At 54.4% G+C, this 15,718-nt stretch overlaps 1 protein-coding gene across 1 annotated transcript; it reads left to right on the top strand.

Moving 5' to 3' along the window:
- Positions 1–1,084: 1,084 nt before the first annotated feature.
- Positions 1,085–5,112, top strand: FOXJ1 (forkhead box J1). The gene is made up of 2 exons (XM_074160275.1): positions 1,085–1,585; positions 4,312–5,112. The coding sequence occupies exons 1-2, from the start codon at positions 1,085–1,087 to the stop codon at positions 5,110–5,112; spliced, it is 1,302 nt and encodes a 433-aa protein (XP_074016376.1).
- Positions 5,113–15,718: the final 10,606 nt, after the last annotated feature.

The following is a 15,718-nucleotide window of genomic DNA, read 5'->3' as shown; positions in this document are numbered from 1 at the left end:
GTGTTTATTGTTATTTTTGTTGTTATTTTTATTCTTTTCATGCCCCTTGCCACACACACACACCCCCCCCCGACCCCCCCTTTGCCGCCCCATCGAGCGTTTCTGCGATGCCCCTCACTGCGGGCACGGGAGTTGGCACAGGGGCTGGGTGGTGACACTGGGGACCAGGCATCTGAACAAGCTGTCGTTGCCCTGAGCCTTATTTTTTGGGGGGAAAAACCCGTTTTGTGGGAACGGGGCAGGTGGTTCCGCCCCCCCCCACTCCCCCCCGACTGTTGAGCCCCGGCGTCATTTAAACGGTGGAACCCCCGGTCCAGCCGCCGCCGCGCAGCCGGTGCGGGGCTTGGGGCACTCGGGGCAGGGCTCCTCGGTCGGGGGGGGGGGGGGGGGGGTGCTCTCCTCGCCTAAAAACCACAGGATTTCGGGTTTACAGCCCCAGCAGCGAAGCCGGATGCCGCATCCCCAATCCCGGGAATAACCGAAGCCTGAATCCACCGGTTTGGCTCTGAGTGAGGGTGTATGTGGGGGTGTCTGTGCACCCCCCCCGGGTTGTTTTAGGGGTGTTGGGTGAAGGGAGGAGCAGAAAGAGCGTGAAACCCTGGGAAGTTGGTAGCGGGCCGGGGGGGGCGGAACTTTAAGATATTTTGTCGAGGTGTTGATGGATTCTGAGATTTTGTCTGGCTAGCAGCCGGTGGGAGAAACATGCACGCTTTGTGGGATGAATTTTGGGTTTTTGAGGGTTTTTGTTGTAATTCTTTAATTCTTTCTTCAGCTCAAGGCTTGCCAGGCAGCGCTGGTCCTCCAGGGTTTGGGTGAAACTGGGGAGTGGGGGTTTGAGGGAATTTCCCCGAGGTTCAGGGCTGCTAAAGCACCCCAGGGGAGGCACTGGGGCTCCGGTGTGCAGCCCCCCAGGGATGCCTCTCGCCCAGTGGCACCAGGAGCACCCAGACCCAGCTCTGCTGAGGTGCCAGAGAGTGGCTGCGTCTTGAGGAGCCTCAAGCATCTCCCTGTTGTTATTGCAGGACCTGCCCCGTCCCCTCCTTCCCCTTGACGTGCGCCCCAAGTGCTGTTGCTGCGCCAAGGCATGGCTGAGGGGTGGCCGAGCTGCCTGCAGGCAGGGAAGGACAGAAGGCAGGCGGGCAGCATGAGGTACACGGAACTGGACGACAGCCTGACCAGCCTCATGTGGCTGCAGGACTTCTCCATCATCAACGCCAGCATGGGCAAGTCCTCCTACTGCCCCAGCGGCCCGGACCCACACGACTGTCACAGGATCCCCAGCTTTGCGGCCCCGTGCTCGCCCCTGGCTGCTGACCCGGCGTGTATGGGCATGCCCCACACTCCCTGCAAGCCCATCTCCTCTTCCACCTCGAGGACAGCGCACCATGCCGTGGCCATGCACCCTCAGCTCGCCGAGGACATCGACTACAAGACCAACCCACACGTCAAGCCACCCTACTCCTATGCCACCCTCATCTGCATGGCCATGGAAGCCAGCAAGAAGCCCAAAATCACCCTTGCCGCCATCTACAAGTGGATTACCGACAACTTCTGCTACTTCCGACACGCCGATCCCACCTGGCAGGTAGGAGATTTGGACATCTCTTGCCTTGTCCCCTCTCCCCACAGGACTGGGAAGGGCTTTCCACAGCCTCCGCCTTGCAAGGCAAGGTCCTGCAAGGATGCTGGATCCTACTGAGAGGAGAGTGGCACTGGCAGCTGGTGGGGAAGGGTTGTAACGGGGACGAGCTTGGGTGTACAAAAATACCATGGCCTTGAGGGTGGCAGAGGGAAGGAGACCCCAGGGCCATTTTGGGAGCAGGGAGCTACCTGTTGGGCTGCTGGTCACTGCAGCTCCTCTTTGCTCCAGGGCCAAGGTGTCTTTGTCCCCAGCTCCACCTTTCTGGAGCTCTGGTGGAGTCCTGAGTCCCTTGGGGCTGAGCAGACATGAAATGGCCAGGTTGAGTACCTCTGGGTGCTGAGGACCAGGCGTAGGACAGGGATGAAGAGGACCTCCAGGGGGATGCTGCTTGTTGGACAAATCCCTTGTTGGGGTGGTTCAGAGCAGAAATGCTGCTGCTTTCCAAGCAAGAAGGCAGGTCTCCTGTCCCCTTGGACAGGCATAGGAGGCTCCATCGCTGTGACGAGCCGGTGAGGCCTCAGAGGGAAGCCCAAGAGGGGTCAATTAGGGCTGCTGTCCCCAGCTAGCATGAGCGTGTCCCTGGGGGGTAGGGGACAGCCCTTAGGCTCACCAGCTTTGGGGACAGCCTGAAGCACAGGGGCTTTTCCCAGCCACCTTGGCTCACTGCCCTCCTCCATCATGCGAGGGGACCTCCAACACGTGAGGCTTTCTAGGATGTGGCAAGGCAGGAGGTTATTGGGTGGCTCGGGTTATTCCCAGCCCAAATCTGCAGCGTGCCAGCGATCCCGGTGGCAGTGTTCACCCAAGCAGGGCTGGGCAACCCCCTGCCCAGGCATTGCCCACCTTCTCCCCAGGCAGGTGGGTCTCCAGCAGCTCTTGAAGACCACTATGGGGAAAGGAACCCACCAGTTCCCCCTCCAGGGCCATCTGGGTCCCCCACCCTCCCCTGTGCTGGAGGGGACCTATGGGAGTGATTCAGGAGGAGGAGCTGTGTGCCAGCATGTTGACTTTCTCCTGCAAACTCACGGCTGGATAATCACCACGTTTTTAATTAAATGTGTTTATTAAAAAACGAAAGAAGGTTTTCAATCCCTTTCCGCAGAGATGCAGGGGGTTCACGGGATTGTTGCAGGCAGGAATGATAAATATGTTAACCGGCCGGGTAATAACAGAGGGCAGCCCAGGCTGAATGAAGTTTGGGATGGGGAGGGGAGATGGGGAGCAGCGAATTCAGCTTGCAAGACTCTGACCCTTGTAAAATTTCGCTAAACTGTAAATTTGGAGCTACCACAGCCTGGATTGTTTGCAGGGATATCTGTGCTCCTGCTGCTTCTTTCTTTCTTTTTTTTTCTTTCTTCTTTTTCTTTTTCTGTTTCTTTCTTTTCTTTTTTCTTTCTTTTTCCTTTCTTTCTTTCTTTTTTTTTTTTTTTTTCCTTTCTTTCTTTTCGAGGTTGTGTTCTCATCCCCTATCCCAATTCCCGTACATGAAGACAGCCTGGAAAGGTCATGCCACCCATACTCCGGGAGGAGATGGATATATTCCTGTGGGAGCTGAGTGCTTTGGAGAGGAGCCAACACACCCAAGGAGCTTCAGCCCAGAGGAGGGTTTTGTTGTGTGTGTGTGTGTGTGTGTGTGTGTGTTTTTCAACAGCTCTAAGCATTCAAGCCTTGTTTTTCCTATTCGGCACTACGGATTATGGATGAATAAGCATAAAGATATCCAGGCAACATTACAAAAAAAAAAACACTCTACCATATCCAATCTCTTAATACAGTCTTGGCTTTGTGGAGTCCAACGCCGGGTTATTTACCCAATAACTGAGTTTCCTTTCTGATTATTCACATCACTCCAGGCACATTCAGGATTTCAGAACAGCTCAACAGGAGCAGAAACTCCTCTTTTTCTTTTTTCCCTTTTTTTTTTTTTTTCCCCCTCAGCTCATTTGGGTTGTGGCTGATGAAGATGCAGCAATTTCACACCAAGCTTCCCCAGGCCAGGAGGCACCTCTGAGGACACACAGGGCTATGGTGGGGCAGCCCACGTGTCTCTCCGGCTTTGCCCGCCCGGTTTGTGTCAGCCTGGCCACTGGTGCCTACTTTTCAGCCAAATATTTTCCCCTCACCACTAGCAATAGGCACAGATGGACTGGGGGATGCAAGGAGGGCCCTGATGATGCTGTCCTCCATGGTGCTGCCCTGTGCTGCCACTTGTAATGGGGCCGTGGCCACACTGGTGTAAAGACCCTCCTCTTCCTCCTTAGCCACGAAGGAGGACTCGATCTCCTCCAGCTCAGCTCCATGTTGAGAGCAAGTGTGGCCAGTTTCTCCCAGTGCTCTGTATGATCCAAGGCACCATGGCCCCAATTTAGAGCCAAGGAGAGTTGCCCAAAAGATTCCCGTTGGTTGGCAGGTCCTAGCTTGAACCCTTTGGCTCCTGCCACCTCTGGCTGGATTAGACAGGAGGCAAGAAAACTCTGCTGGTGACTCGGGGCAGGGGAGTTTCTGCTGGGCATGTAGCCCGGGATATCTTGACGTTGCTGTTTCTGCTTTCTTTTTCCCACAGGTCCTTGCTGAGAACGTGCTTTTCCACCAGCCTCCCCACACAGGTAGGTGCCATGGCAGCAGACAAGCATTCAGCCTTGTTTTTTGTTTTGATCTTTTGGGTCTAGAACTCCATTCGGCACAACCTCTCCTTGAACAAGTGCTTCATCAAGGTGCCCCGGGAGAAGGGTGAGCCAGGGAAAGGAGGATTTTGGAAGCTTGACCCCCAATATGCCGACCGGCTCAAGAACAGTGCCTTCAAAAAGCGGAAGATGCCCCCAGTGCAGATCCACCCAGCCTTCACCAAAACAGCCCATCAAGAAGCACAGTCTGCCACCAGCCCGTCCGCTTTGGCTTGCACCTCCAATAACATCCTCAACGTCAACACGGAGTCACAGCAGCTGCTGAAAGAGTTTGAAGAAGTCACCAGCGACCAGAACTGGAATCCAGTGGATGGCAGAGCAGGGCAGAAGCGCAAGCAGCCCTCACCCAACCGAACGGCCAAGGTGCCTCGGCTTTCCAACTCTGCCTTGCTGACCCAGGAAGAGCAGACCGAGCTGGGATCACTGAAAGGTGACTTTGACTGGGAAGCCATCTTCAACACCAACCTGAACGGAGACTTCTCCACTTTTGGGGATCTGGAGCTCACGCCTCCGATCAGCCCCGTAACACACGACCTGGACTTGACAGTACACGGGCATCACATCAACTGTCCCCAGGAGCAGGAGCAGGTCCTTACCGAATCCAGCCAGAACAACCTGGACTTTGACGAAACCTTCATGGCCACTTCTTTCCTGCAGCATGCCTGGGACGAAGGGACAAGCGATTACCTCTCCAACTCTGTCAACGTGGAGCAGTTGTTTGAACTCAACGACGCCTCTTTGCCAGCAGATGTGAGCGACTGGGGCAGTTTGGCGTCCCTCTTGTAAGATGCCAGTCACCATTCAAAGGCCACACAGACTTTAGTAGGATGCTCCCCCCATGCTGCTGGGACTTACCAGGGACAGGATTTTCTAGAGATAGACATCCACAGTGACTTTTACCTGCTTCATTGTAAGACTATTCACAGAAACACCGGGGGGAGAAAAAAACATCACCACAGGCACTGCTGGATATATCGTTAAAAAATGCACCAGACGTCCATGAGTTTCCTTAAGAGAAGAAATGTAACGCTACTTATTTTTTTACTTTTAAAGGAAGAAATGTGAATTATCATATTTTTTTTCCGTGGAAATGGACACGGCATATATTCCTTCAGGGCTAAGGGAGAGCACCTGCTAAATTCCATCCAAGACATCAGATTCCTGGTGGCTTAGGACTCGATAGACTAAGTGCAATTTCCTCACCCTTTCGTCTCTCCATTTCTCTCTTTCCTTTTTCTCTCTAGGTTAGTTGGTAAGCATAGTGTGATAATTAGCAAGCAAGCAAAGAGAGGTCCCTTCTGGATTCTCTGAGTTCAACCTCCCTCCTGACTTGTGCCTAGGGAAGAAGAAAAGGTTTATAAATTCAGCATCTGCCTCTTTAGATGTTTTTATATAATCTATTATATATTATATATTCAAAGAAACCTATATTTTTAGCACTAGAATTTCTTAATAGTGGGGGGATAGGGGAAATGCAGTTTGGGAGTTGTTTTATATTTTCACTGTTTAAAGGCTTGTGTTCGTTGTTCTGTAAACCAAGACCACGCGAGGGAGGATTCCTGCAGCAGCAGCAACAGGTTTTGTTAAGGATCCAGGAACCGGCCCCGGCAGGAGAGGAGCAGTGGGGACCGGGGCACTCCAGAACTGGCTTTTATATTTTTTTGTACCCAAAATCCTCGCTGCAGTTACTGGAGGGTCTAGACCACCATAAACCCTCTCTGTTTTTCACCAGCTGACATAGCCCCTCTCTGTGGTTTTTTTTTTTTTTTGGTCCAAGATTGTTGCTCTCAGTTCTTTTGCTCATCCATCAGGCTCCGAATGGCTGCCAGGGCAACGCAGGACCCTGATTAAAGACGTGCTTTTTGGGGAGAAAACCACCATGGCATGGCCATGAGCTGGTGGTAATGGGGGTCACTCCACATCGAATGCTCCCAGGTGGGACCGAGGAGCAAAGAAATCCACATTCAGGCTCCATCCAGGAGCTCAGGCCAAAGACTCCGCACGCAACGGGCTCGAGGGATGGCAGCGGAGATGAAGTCCCACCCAGCCGGGAGCAGCTCGTGAGCCAGGAGAGCCGCCGGGATCAACACAAACTGCAGCTTTGGTCCTTTGGCTCAGTACGTAGCAAGAGCATGGCAGGGTCTCTGCAAAGTAGCTCAGAAACACTTCAGGAGCAGAGCCAACCTCTGCCGAAACTTGACTTGAAGCTCTCAAGAACTGGATTCTTCACCTCTCCTTCGCTGTAGGTTATTAGAGATAGAGTAGCCATTAGGTAGGAGTAAGTAGAAGCTGGTTTTTTTAGTGGTGTGTCTTAGACTTGCTGAAAAATGGAAGATTGTAAAGAGTTTCTTTGTTGGTTAGAAAGCACTTAGGACCTTTAATGTGAGCAATATAATTTAGCGAGAGTATAGTTGTAGTGTAAGAATCAATAAACAAGCCTTTAAAAAAAATATAAATTACCCTTGGAGTAATTTACACCCAAATTTGGGGAGAGGGTGGGGGCACAAGTCCCGCATCCCCCCACTAAAGCATCTTCAGCTCATGTGAGCAGCCAAGCTGGGGCTGGGGCTGCTGCTTGGTCCAGGTGCCAGCATCTGAAGACCCCTGGGATGCTACCACATGGCTGGGGCCAGTGTCCCGGGGCCGGGGAGCAAGGACCATGTCTCTGGGCAGCTTTGGGGATCGGTGTAGATGTTTATATCTGTATTGGCAATGCTTCTTTTTATTTCTTGCCTTTGTTACATTTTCCTGTTTTGGGGGCTTGATACTGATGCTGACAAACTGCAGATACACGTGTGCAATTTAACCTTTTTCATGGAAAGTTATTTACAAATTAAAAAAAGAAAAAAAAAATATGGAGAATTAAAAACCCTTTTGCCTCCTTGTTTCCCTCCAGCACCACCTGGCTCTGTCTGACCCTCTCCCCTGGAGAGGAGGGGACATGTCACTAGCACAACCCCGGGTACATGGGTGCTATCACCCTCCCTCTGCAGTGGCACAGCAATTCCCATAGGAAAACCGAGGCACAAACCACCACCTGCATGGCAATGGTTACACATCATCTCTGCAGCGCAAGGGTGACCGTGCCTGGTGTCCCAAGTCCTGGGAGCTGCTCCCAAACCCTGGAGCATCCTTCCCTGCCCCTGCAGGAGCTCCTGGGGTTAACATGGTGTGAATGCCTGGAACTATCCCTCTGCTTATGCCATGTCCCCACCCGTCCTTGTAGAAACACAAGTGGCTTCGGAGCTCTCCTGGGTGCAGGGCAGTGAGAGGAGCTGCTCAGAAGCCGCAGGAATAGCCGAGCCCTCGTGAGGCCAATTATGCTCAGGAGCAGTTGGGCTCTGCCAAGGCAGGGAAGAAAAGCAGTGTACGCTCAGCTGCCAGCACAGGCAGGGTGGGGGGGGCGGTGGGTCTGGGGACACTGCGTTTGGGGAGCCCCATGGGGAGGGCAGGTCGGCTCGGGGATGTGAGGGTCTGGGGCCAGGCTGCGGGTACCTCTTTGTGCCCACAGCTGCCACTTGGGATGGTGGTAGAAGAGGGCTGGAAGGGGATGCCGGAAAATGGTGGTCTGGCCCCTGTTCAGCGGCTGCTCAGCACCCCCATCACATCTGAGCATCTCCAGGGACAGAGATCCCCCTCCAGACCCTCCCTGGGGCTCGTCCAGCTTGCTGTTCAGATGGACCCACTCCAGGATGTCTCCCACCCCTCTTGCACTGGAGACACAGCCCTTCTCCTCAGCACATGAGAAGCACCCTATCACCTCCCCAGTGATCTACTGGATCCCATCAGCACCAGACACCGCAGCAGTCAGCCCCAGAGCTACCCCTTTGCTTTGCTTTGGTCACAGCTGCTCCCAATCTGGCCAATCTCAGCCTAAAGTAAGGGCTGGGCTCCCTGCAGGGGCTGGCCTTGGCTTGTGTGTGCCTTGTGCCAGGAGGGCAGGATGTGGCCCTTGGATGAGGTAGGGTTATCCCTATGGGGGACAGCTTTGATGTGTCTGGGGGGGCTTTTGGAGGCAGACCTGGGCTCTCCTTTCAGCTTGGGGATCATGAACCCCAAAAAAGTAACGGGGATCCCTGTCCCAGCTTCTCTCCGCTTCCCCCTGGTAGCGGTGCCACTGGCAGGGCTGCAAAAAGCTGGCAGCCTCCTCAGTTCGCTGCTTTATTTTGTTTTGCCAGGCACCACTGCGTAGTTTGTGTTTTTAAACCCCCTGGAAAGAGAGGAGCCCCCGGCACCCCCCACCCTGCCAGGGGATTGAAAAAAACTACCTTGCCAGGAAAAAATATTCCAGTCTGCCGGAGCCAGTCAAGGGTTTTAAAGTGAGAAAGGGTGAATATAAAGGAGGCACCAGGCGAGGCCTGAAACAACCTCGTTTTGTTCAGCGTCTGAAAGCAACAAAACCAACTTGGACGTGATTTTTTTTTTTTTTTTCTTTCAATAAGATGGTTTGGTAGAGGGAGGGTGGGGGTATATTTTCAAGCACCAGCCAGGAGGAGGTGCGCAAGTGGGGGTGCTCTGGGGTGGGAGCATGGCTTCCCGCAGGCGTGGAGACAGGCAGGACACCACTCCACTGCCCACACAAAGCCCGTGTGTGCTTGGGGACAAGCCCGGTGCCAGGAGGGAGGTCGGGACCTGGCAGCACTGGGCCTGCCCGGGCTTGCCGGTGGCACCAGCCCGTGGCTGGGGTTGGTCCAGCCCTGCGGGCTGCTCTGGCTCACCCAGCACAGGGGTGGTGATGGGTTGGGGACCACCGAGCTGGTGGTGGTCCCTCTGCTCTACGTGTGGGCAAAGCATCATGCAATGAAAACCCCAGACCACGACGGTCCAGAGCCACCTGCATTTTTTGGGGCATCCCACCATTGGCACCCACCAAAGCGGGTCGGGGAAGAACCCAGCTCCAAAAACTCCCTGCAAACTCAGCCTTCGCAGCCCCAGCTGAGTCCTTCCCCTGCCAGTTATTAAGCACATGGCAATTATTCCTTTATTATTTATTTCTGCTATTCCCCCAGCCCTCCCCTCATCCATCATCCCTCCCTGATGGGCAAACATTGACACCTCAAACCAATCTCCCGTTCACAGAGAGGGGAAAAAAATATACACATAAGCCCTTCTTTTCTCTCCTTTTCTTGCCGTGTCTTTCTTTCTCCTCCATTGAGTGCGGGGCTGGCACGGAGCCATTCTGGCAACAGCCGGCTTTCACTTGCTAATCATCCTAAATATTGAAAATCAACGCCTAGAATAAACAGCTCAAAGATTGGGGCCATCTCTGCTCTGTTTGGAAATGCTAATCTCGCTGCCTTTTGTTTTCCTTGTGTGGATTTGGTGCTGTGCGTTTGGAGGAGGTCACAGCTCATGGGTTCTCCCTCCACCCCCAGATTTCTATCTTTTTTTTTTTTTTAAAAATTTCCCCCCCCCATGGTGAAAAATTCAGCCCATTTTAACATCCCAGGCTGGGACGGCCAGAGCGGTGGGGGGGAGAAGGAGGAGACAGGATGGAGGAGGGTAGGGAATGGACTTGCCTTGCATAGCAATGAATGAACCTCCAAAGTTTGGAAAAAAACAGGTTCTCAAACGTGCATCCAGGAGTTCACATGGATGGGAAGGAATCTCATGGAAACTGCACTTGGGCAGGGAGCTCCACCCCAGGTACATCAGGTCCCTGGTGGGAATGGGGATGGCATCTGGGCAGCCTGGCCCCCAGCCCTACGATGAGGGGCAAAGCTTGGGGAAAGCTCAGGGACTCCCTGCCCCTGCAAGACTGATTTTTAGAGGGTTTTATACCTGAGGGGACAGAGGTGCCATAGCAAACCCAAGGCAGGCTATAACAGGCCCCAGGGCTGGACCCCAACGTCTTTGCCTGGAGGGATCAGGCTGGAAACAAACACCTTTCTCCAGGGTTGCAGAAAAAGGTGGCTCTGAAAACAGAGAGGGAGAGAAGCCCCTTTTCTGCTTTTCCAGCTCCAACCTTGCACTGCTGGCAGAGCCCATGGGACCTGTGGCATTCACACAGCTTGGATGGCTTATAGCATCCAAGACACCTAAAGGGGCTCCAGGAAAGCTGGGGAGGGACTCTTGATCAGGGAGTGGAGCCATAGGACAAGAGGTAACAGTTTTAAATTGGAAGAGGGGATATTTAGATTAGATCTCAGGAAGAAATTTTTCACTCTGGGGGTGGTGAGACCCTGGCCCAGGTTGCCCACAGAAGCTGTGGCTGCCCCATCCCTGGAGGGGTTCAAGGCCAGGTTGGATGGGGCTTTTACCAACCTGGTCTGGTGGGAGGTGTCACTGCCCAGGGCAGGGGATGGAACTGGATGATCTTTAAGGTCCCTTCCAGCTCTAACCATTCTGTGATTCTGTCCTGATGGGGAAACTGAGGCAGGGCAAGGCGTTGGTCTGATGTGGACCAGAACCTAATTATCCAGGCAGCGCTTCCAGAGCATGCCTGCACCCTTGTGTTTTTGGCCATGGTTTTTGGCTGTGCACGGGGGCACTCTCTGGCACTGGGGACCCCATCCAGCAAAGCTCCCTGCCTCTCTCCGTGTCCCAAGGAGCCCCAGGACAGGTCAGTGGGCCATTGCCAACGGCCGTTCCCAGCGGCGTGGCCAGCACAATGCACCGGCAGGCCAGGGCTTGCCCTGCTGCAGGGGGAGCGCCGGTGGCTGCTTGCCCGAGCTACAATGCAATGGACCCTGCGTAAATGCCGTCACGAGGAGATGCTCAGTATAATGCCCCTTCCTCCTCTTCCCCTCCTCCTCCCCACCATCCCCCCGATGCATACCCAGGTGGGGGGCTGCAGCCCCATAGGGCTCCTGCTCCTCCAGCCCAGACTATGCCATGGAAAGTAGCCCCCATGGGCAGGAGGGGATGCATCCAGCCCCCACCGTGGAGGGGCTGAGCCGCTGGAGCAGTGCCAACACCACCTCCTTCTTTGGGAAACCGCGTCACGCCGAGGTCGAAACTTGGCCCATGTGCAAACAAGCACCAGGGCCATGGGGATTTCTTTACAAAGGCTGTTTTTTTTCGGGTGATTTATTTCCAGGTTTGGAGCGTTAGGGCCATCCCACCTCCTGAGATTTAAAATTCTTTTTTTCCCTGCCATCAGGACAGTGAGAAACTTGCTTTAGAAACCCAAAGCAAACACCCTCCTTTGGTGTCTGACTCCAGGGGATGGGTCTTAAACCCCCTCAAAAAAAGGTGCAAGCAGGGGCAGGCTGTGGGCTCTGCACCCTGCGGGCACAACCCACCCATGGGTGCTGGTGTGGGCAGAGCCAGGAAGCAAAGGCAGCACCAGGACCAGCAGGTGCACGTGGGGAATGGCCCAGCTCGGAGCAATGTGGGCATAAGCCCCAAATATCTGGGAATTATAGATGGGGCTGGCCAGGCTGGGTGGCAAGGGGACATTGGGCATGGATCCCCCGGGATGCCCCCATCCTGCATGTGGGGTTGGAGGCTGGCATGGGCAGCGGGAGGGATTGGGGGCATTAAAAGTGGCGGGTGTTGACCTAGAAATCGCAAAGAATTTGGCCTGGCATCACGCTGGTGGGCAGTGAGCCAGCCTGGCAGCCGAGGGAAGCGCGGCTCCACTCCCAAATGGCGCTCCTTTTCCCTGTGCCTGTCTGGGAGAGGTGACTGCCGTTTGCCCTGGGAGCTCTGTGAGCTTTTTGGGCTCAGTGGTGTGGAGGGATGGGATGCCCATCACGCACAGCAAAAGCATTGCCTGCTGAATGTGAGCAGGGGATTTGGTTTTGCTCATCTGGGGAGTGCGTGCTCCCACATGGCACGGAGTCGGTACCGATTCCCATCTGGGAAACAGGGAGAGCAGACCTGCAGGTGCTGGGGGAAGTAATGCTCCATCCCAGTGTTTTTTCCTTACGAGACACATTAACAGGCAGGAATGTGCAAACATCCAAAGGTCGGAGCTGAGCAGTGGCAAGGCGGCTGTGGCGGCTCCAGCCCCCGGGAGTGCAGCAGGCGAAGGCAGGACCCCCATGCCCCGCTGTGGCCAGAGAGGGATGGAGGAGGAGGGTCCCCTCTGCATGGGGCTCATTGGACCTGCCCCCCTCGGTGGGCTCCATGGCCTCGCCGAGCGGCTCCTTGCCCACCCTGGGGTCACCGAGCACATTCCTGTCAGGGGGACGGGGCCAGCTGCAGCCTTGCACAGCCTCTCCATCCCTGTCACGTGAGGGGACGCGCGCCCGACACCGACCCACATGGCAAACAACCCCCTTCCTTCCCCAGCAACACAGTGTAGAGAGAAAATGAGCATCATCCCCAGCCCGGCCCCCGGCTCACAAAATACGGTGCCCTGTAGTTCCTCTGTCCCCGTGACCGACATTCCCAGTGTGCGCACACACATCCCACTTATTCCAAACCCATCTGGGAACCTCAGCTCCTGCTCTAGGGAGGAGAGGAAGGGCTTGGCCATGTGCTGGGTGGCACCATGTTGGTCCCTAGGATGTGCCAGCTCCTTGGTGGCCCAAGGGGCTTGGCTGGAGGAGGGGGTCTCTGCCCTGTTCCCCCCACTCCAACGGAATGCTAAGTAAACAGTGATGAGGGGAACCTCGTTAATCCTGGTCATTCATTTACAAAAAGCCATTTAGAGCTGGCTATGCAGGCAGTTATCAGAGCACAGGGGAGGTTTTCCCAGCAGGACCTTAATTCCTTCTGCAAATAAAGCCAGAGGGAGGGAGGGAGAGCACAGCTTGTGTCTGCAATGGATGAGGGCTTGGGGGAGGCTTTTGGGGCCAGCCTTCAAGGAGTGATGGCTGATCCCCATGAACCCCCTTCCTTCAAGGAGTGAAGGGTTGTTGAGGGATTCCCTGTTAGGTGACTGCTTGGGTGCTGTTTGAATGCAATTGCTGCCGTGCCACATCTTTTCCCTGGAGCAGGGAAGGACTGGGAAGCTGCAGAACCTCAAAAGTCAACCCTTATCTGACATGGACCAAATTTTCCGGGAGCACTGTGCATCCCTATGGCACATTGCGATGCTCTGGACCCAGGTCAGGATCAAAGCGAAGCTGGTGGGGCTTGGAGATGTTACTAGGGAGGTGGATTTGGTTCCCACCTCATTCCTTCAAGTTCACAGGCATGATAACAGCCAGGGTGCATGCCCTGGTGCATCCTGTGCCCTGTCTGTGCACGCTGACTCCCTCTTTCAGGGCTCTCCCCCTTTAACCCCACCTGGAAGGGAAAGCTGGGGACTTTGCCGCCGGCTCAGAGCTCCTGATTTTTCTGCCTGAAGATTAATCTGGCTAAAGATTAATCGCCTTTTCTATCTGGCTGACCCAAGGGGAGACAGAATAGGCTGCATCTGGGGAAGAGGCGAGGGGCAGTGCCATCGGCGATGGTGTTCCCACGCGTTCTTGCAGCCCGGGGCACCGGCGGGTCACACCACGGGGGCACACAGCCCGGGACGGCCCTTCAGCCCATAATGAAAGTTCTGTAATTTTATGTTAATCCCGGCTCCTCCGTACTCTGATCTCTTTCCTCTCCCACATCAAATGCAAAGCCCTTTTGGAGGCTCCTGGCTGTATTAATCTTGTTTTGCCCTCGCCGCCGCATGCTGCGTGCCTTGCAGGCAGCTCCTGTGGCTCGGGGAGAACCACCGCTCCGTCCCATCCCCACTGTCCCCTCCATGCAGGAGTGGGATTAACCCTGCCAGTGGGAAGCAAGGGCAGGCATAATTCATTTTTTGCAATAAAATGATGATTTTTTTTTTAAAGCAGGAACTGTTCCTGGGGTGAGCAGTACCAAGACACAATGCAGGGGACAGAAAGTGCCTGCTTTGAGAGCTACTATTAATTGAATTTATCCAAATCTTGTCCAGATTACACCTTTTGTGCAATGGCTTTTGCCACCATAAAGGCAGCCAAAAGAAATGTGGATTTGGGGTATATCTGGGTCTTTCCAGTGAGTTGGAGCCAAACCCTGGGCAGGCAAAGCAAAGCCCCTCTCTGCCTCAGTTTCCCCACCTGCAAATCAGGTCGATTCTCTTTTCTGCAGCGTTTTGGGTGACCAACACCCTGAACACCTCGTCCTCAGGGAGAAGCGACTGTCACGTCCCCACGAGCAGGAGCCACTTCCTCGTGCCTGTGGTGGCAAAACCTGCCGTTGCTGAACAATGGGGTCATGATGTGGTTCGAACCCCACGGCCTCCACACGCCAAAGGTGCTGGGCTCTGATCTGATCTTGGGTTTTGGAGCCCTGGATCCAGCTTTGCTTGGCAAAATGCTGTAAAAGGGACTCATTAGCTCTTTCGCTAGTGCTCTGAAGATCCAAATGAAGATTGCACTGAGGATGCAACCCTCATTCAGCTGTGTTGGCTGTGTTTTTCACCTATGCTGGTAGTGAGCGCATCCACCTGGATGAAAATCCCTTCTCTGGGGGGAGGAGAAAAAGGGGCTTTTTCTCCTTCTTCCGTCTCATGGAGAGGGAAGCAAAGGGCAACTCAGCATTCCTCCACGGCCGCTGCTGAGTCACCGCGTCCTCCTTTCATCCGCTGCTTCGGCGGGGAGAGCGATTCCTGCAGTTGGCAGGGCGGGAAGAGTGGCGCGGCCACGGCGCACCGGCGGGAAGGCGGCGGGACTGGGATTGTCTTGGAGCGGCCGTTCCTCTGGCTGCACGCACAGCTGGAGGAACAGCCAGCAATGAGCTGGGGGTGTGTGTGTGTTTACATCCTGAAGATCCCAGGTGTGCCTTGTGCCCTTTTGCGCTGTATTTTAACACATGTTCAGACTGTAGGGTTTCCACGCTTTCTTTTTCATTTTACCAGAAATAACCCCTGCTGCGCTGATTCTTTGCATTTGACCAGCAAGCCGGGTTTTTTTTCTGTTGCCTCCCCTTGCATGTGGCATTGCACCTCATGTTTGCACGGACTCTGGCATTTTTTACACGATTTATTGGCAGACTGACTTTCTGGACATTTATTCACTCTTTTCCACTCCACCTGGCAGCTGGGACGTGGGCTGGGGTGCCTCCATCCCAGCTCCCCCTCTTTGCTCTGCGGGCTCAGTCACCCCACGAGGGACTGGGGGACCCTTTTTGCTGGCTTTTCAGGAGATATATAGCAATATTCAGGGGAGAACACACAGTTATTCCCCAGGCTCAACAAGGGGAGTTTTCCTTTTGGCTCTGGCTGCTTTTTGAATGAGGGGGAGTGAGGTTAGCAGAAAGAGAATGGATTGCTATAAAAAAAGAGATGGGTCTGCAGAACAGGTTGAAAAAAACCCTTCCAAATCAGAGCTGCCCAGTGGGGAAAAGCACAAGGGGCAGTGGGCACCGACCCTGGACAAGGATCTTCTCTCTTACGTGCATAGGACAAGATCCCCTCTAGCAGGTGTCCCCATAAAACAGGCAATCGTGGCCAGGCAATGTCACACACAGAAGACACAGA

Source organism: Numenius arquata, chromosome 17 (genome assembly GCF_964106895.1).
Source record: "Numenius arquata chromosome 17, bNumArq3.hap1.1, whole genome shotgun sequence".
In the NCBI taxonomy this organism is placed as follows: Eukaryota; Metazoa; Chordata; class Aves; order Charadriiformes; family Scolopacidae; genus Numenius; species Numenius arquata.
This window is presented reverse-complemented; position numbering and strand designations above follow the sequence as displayed.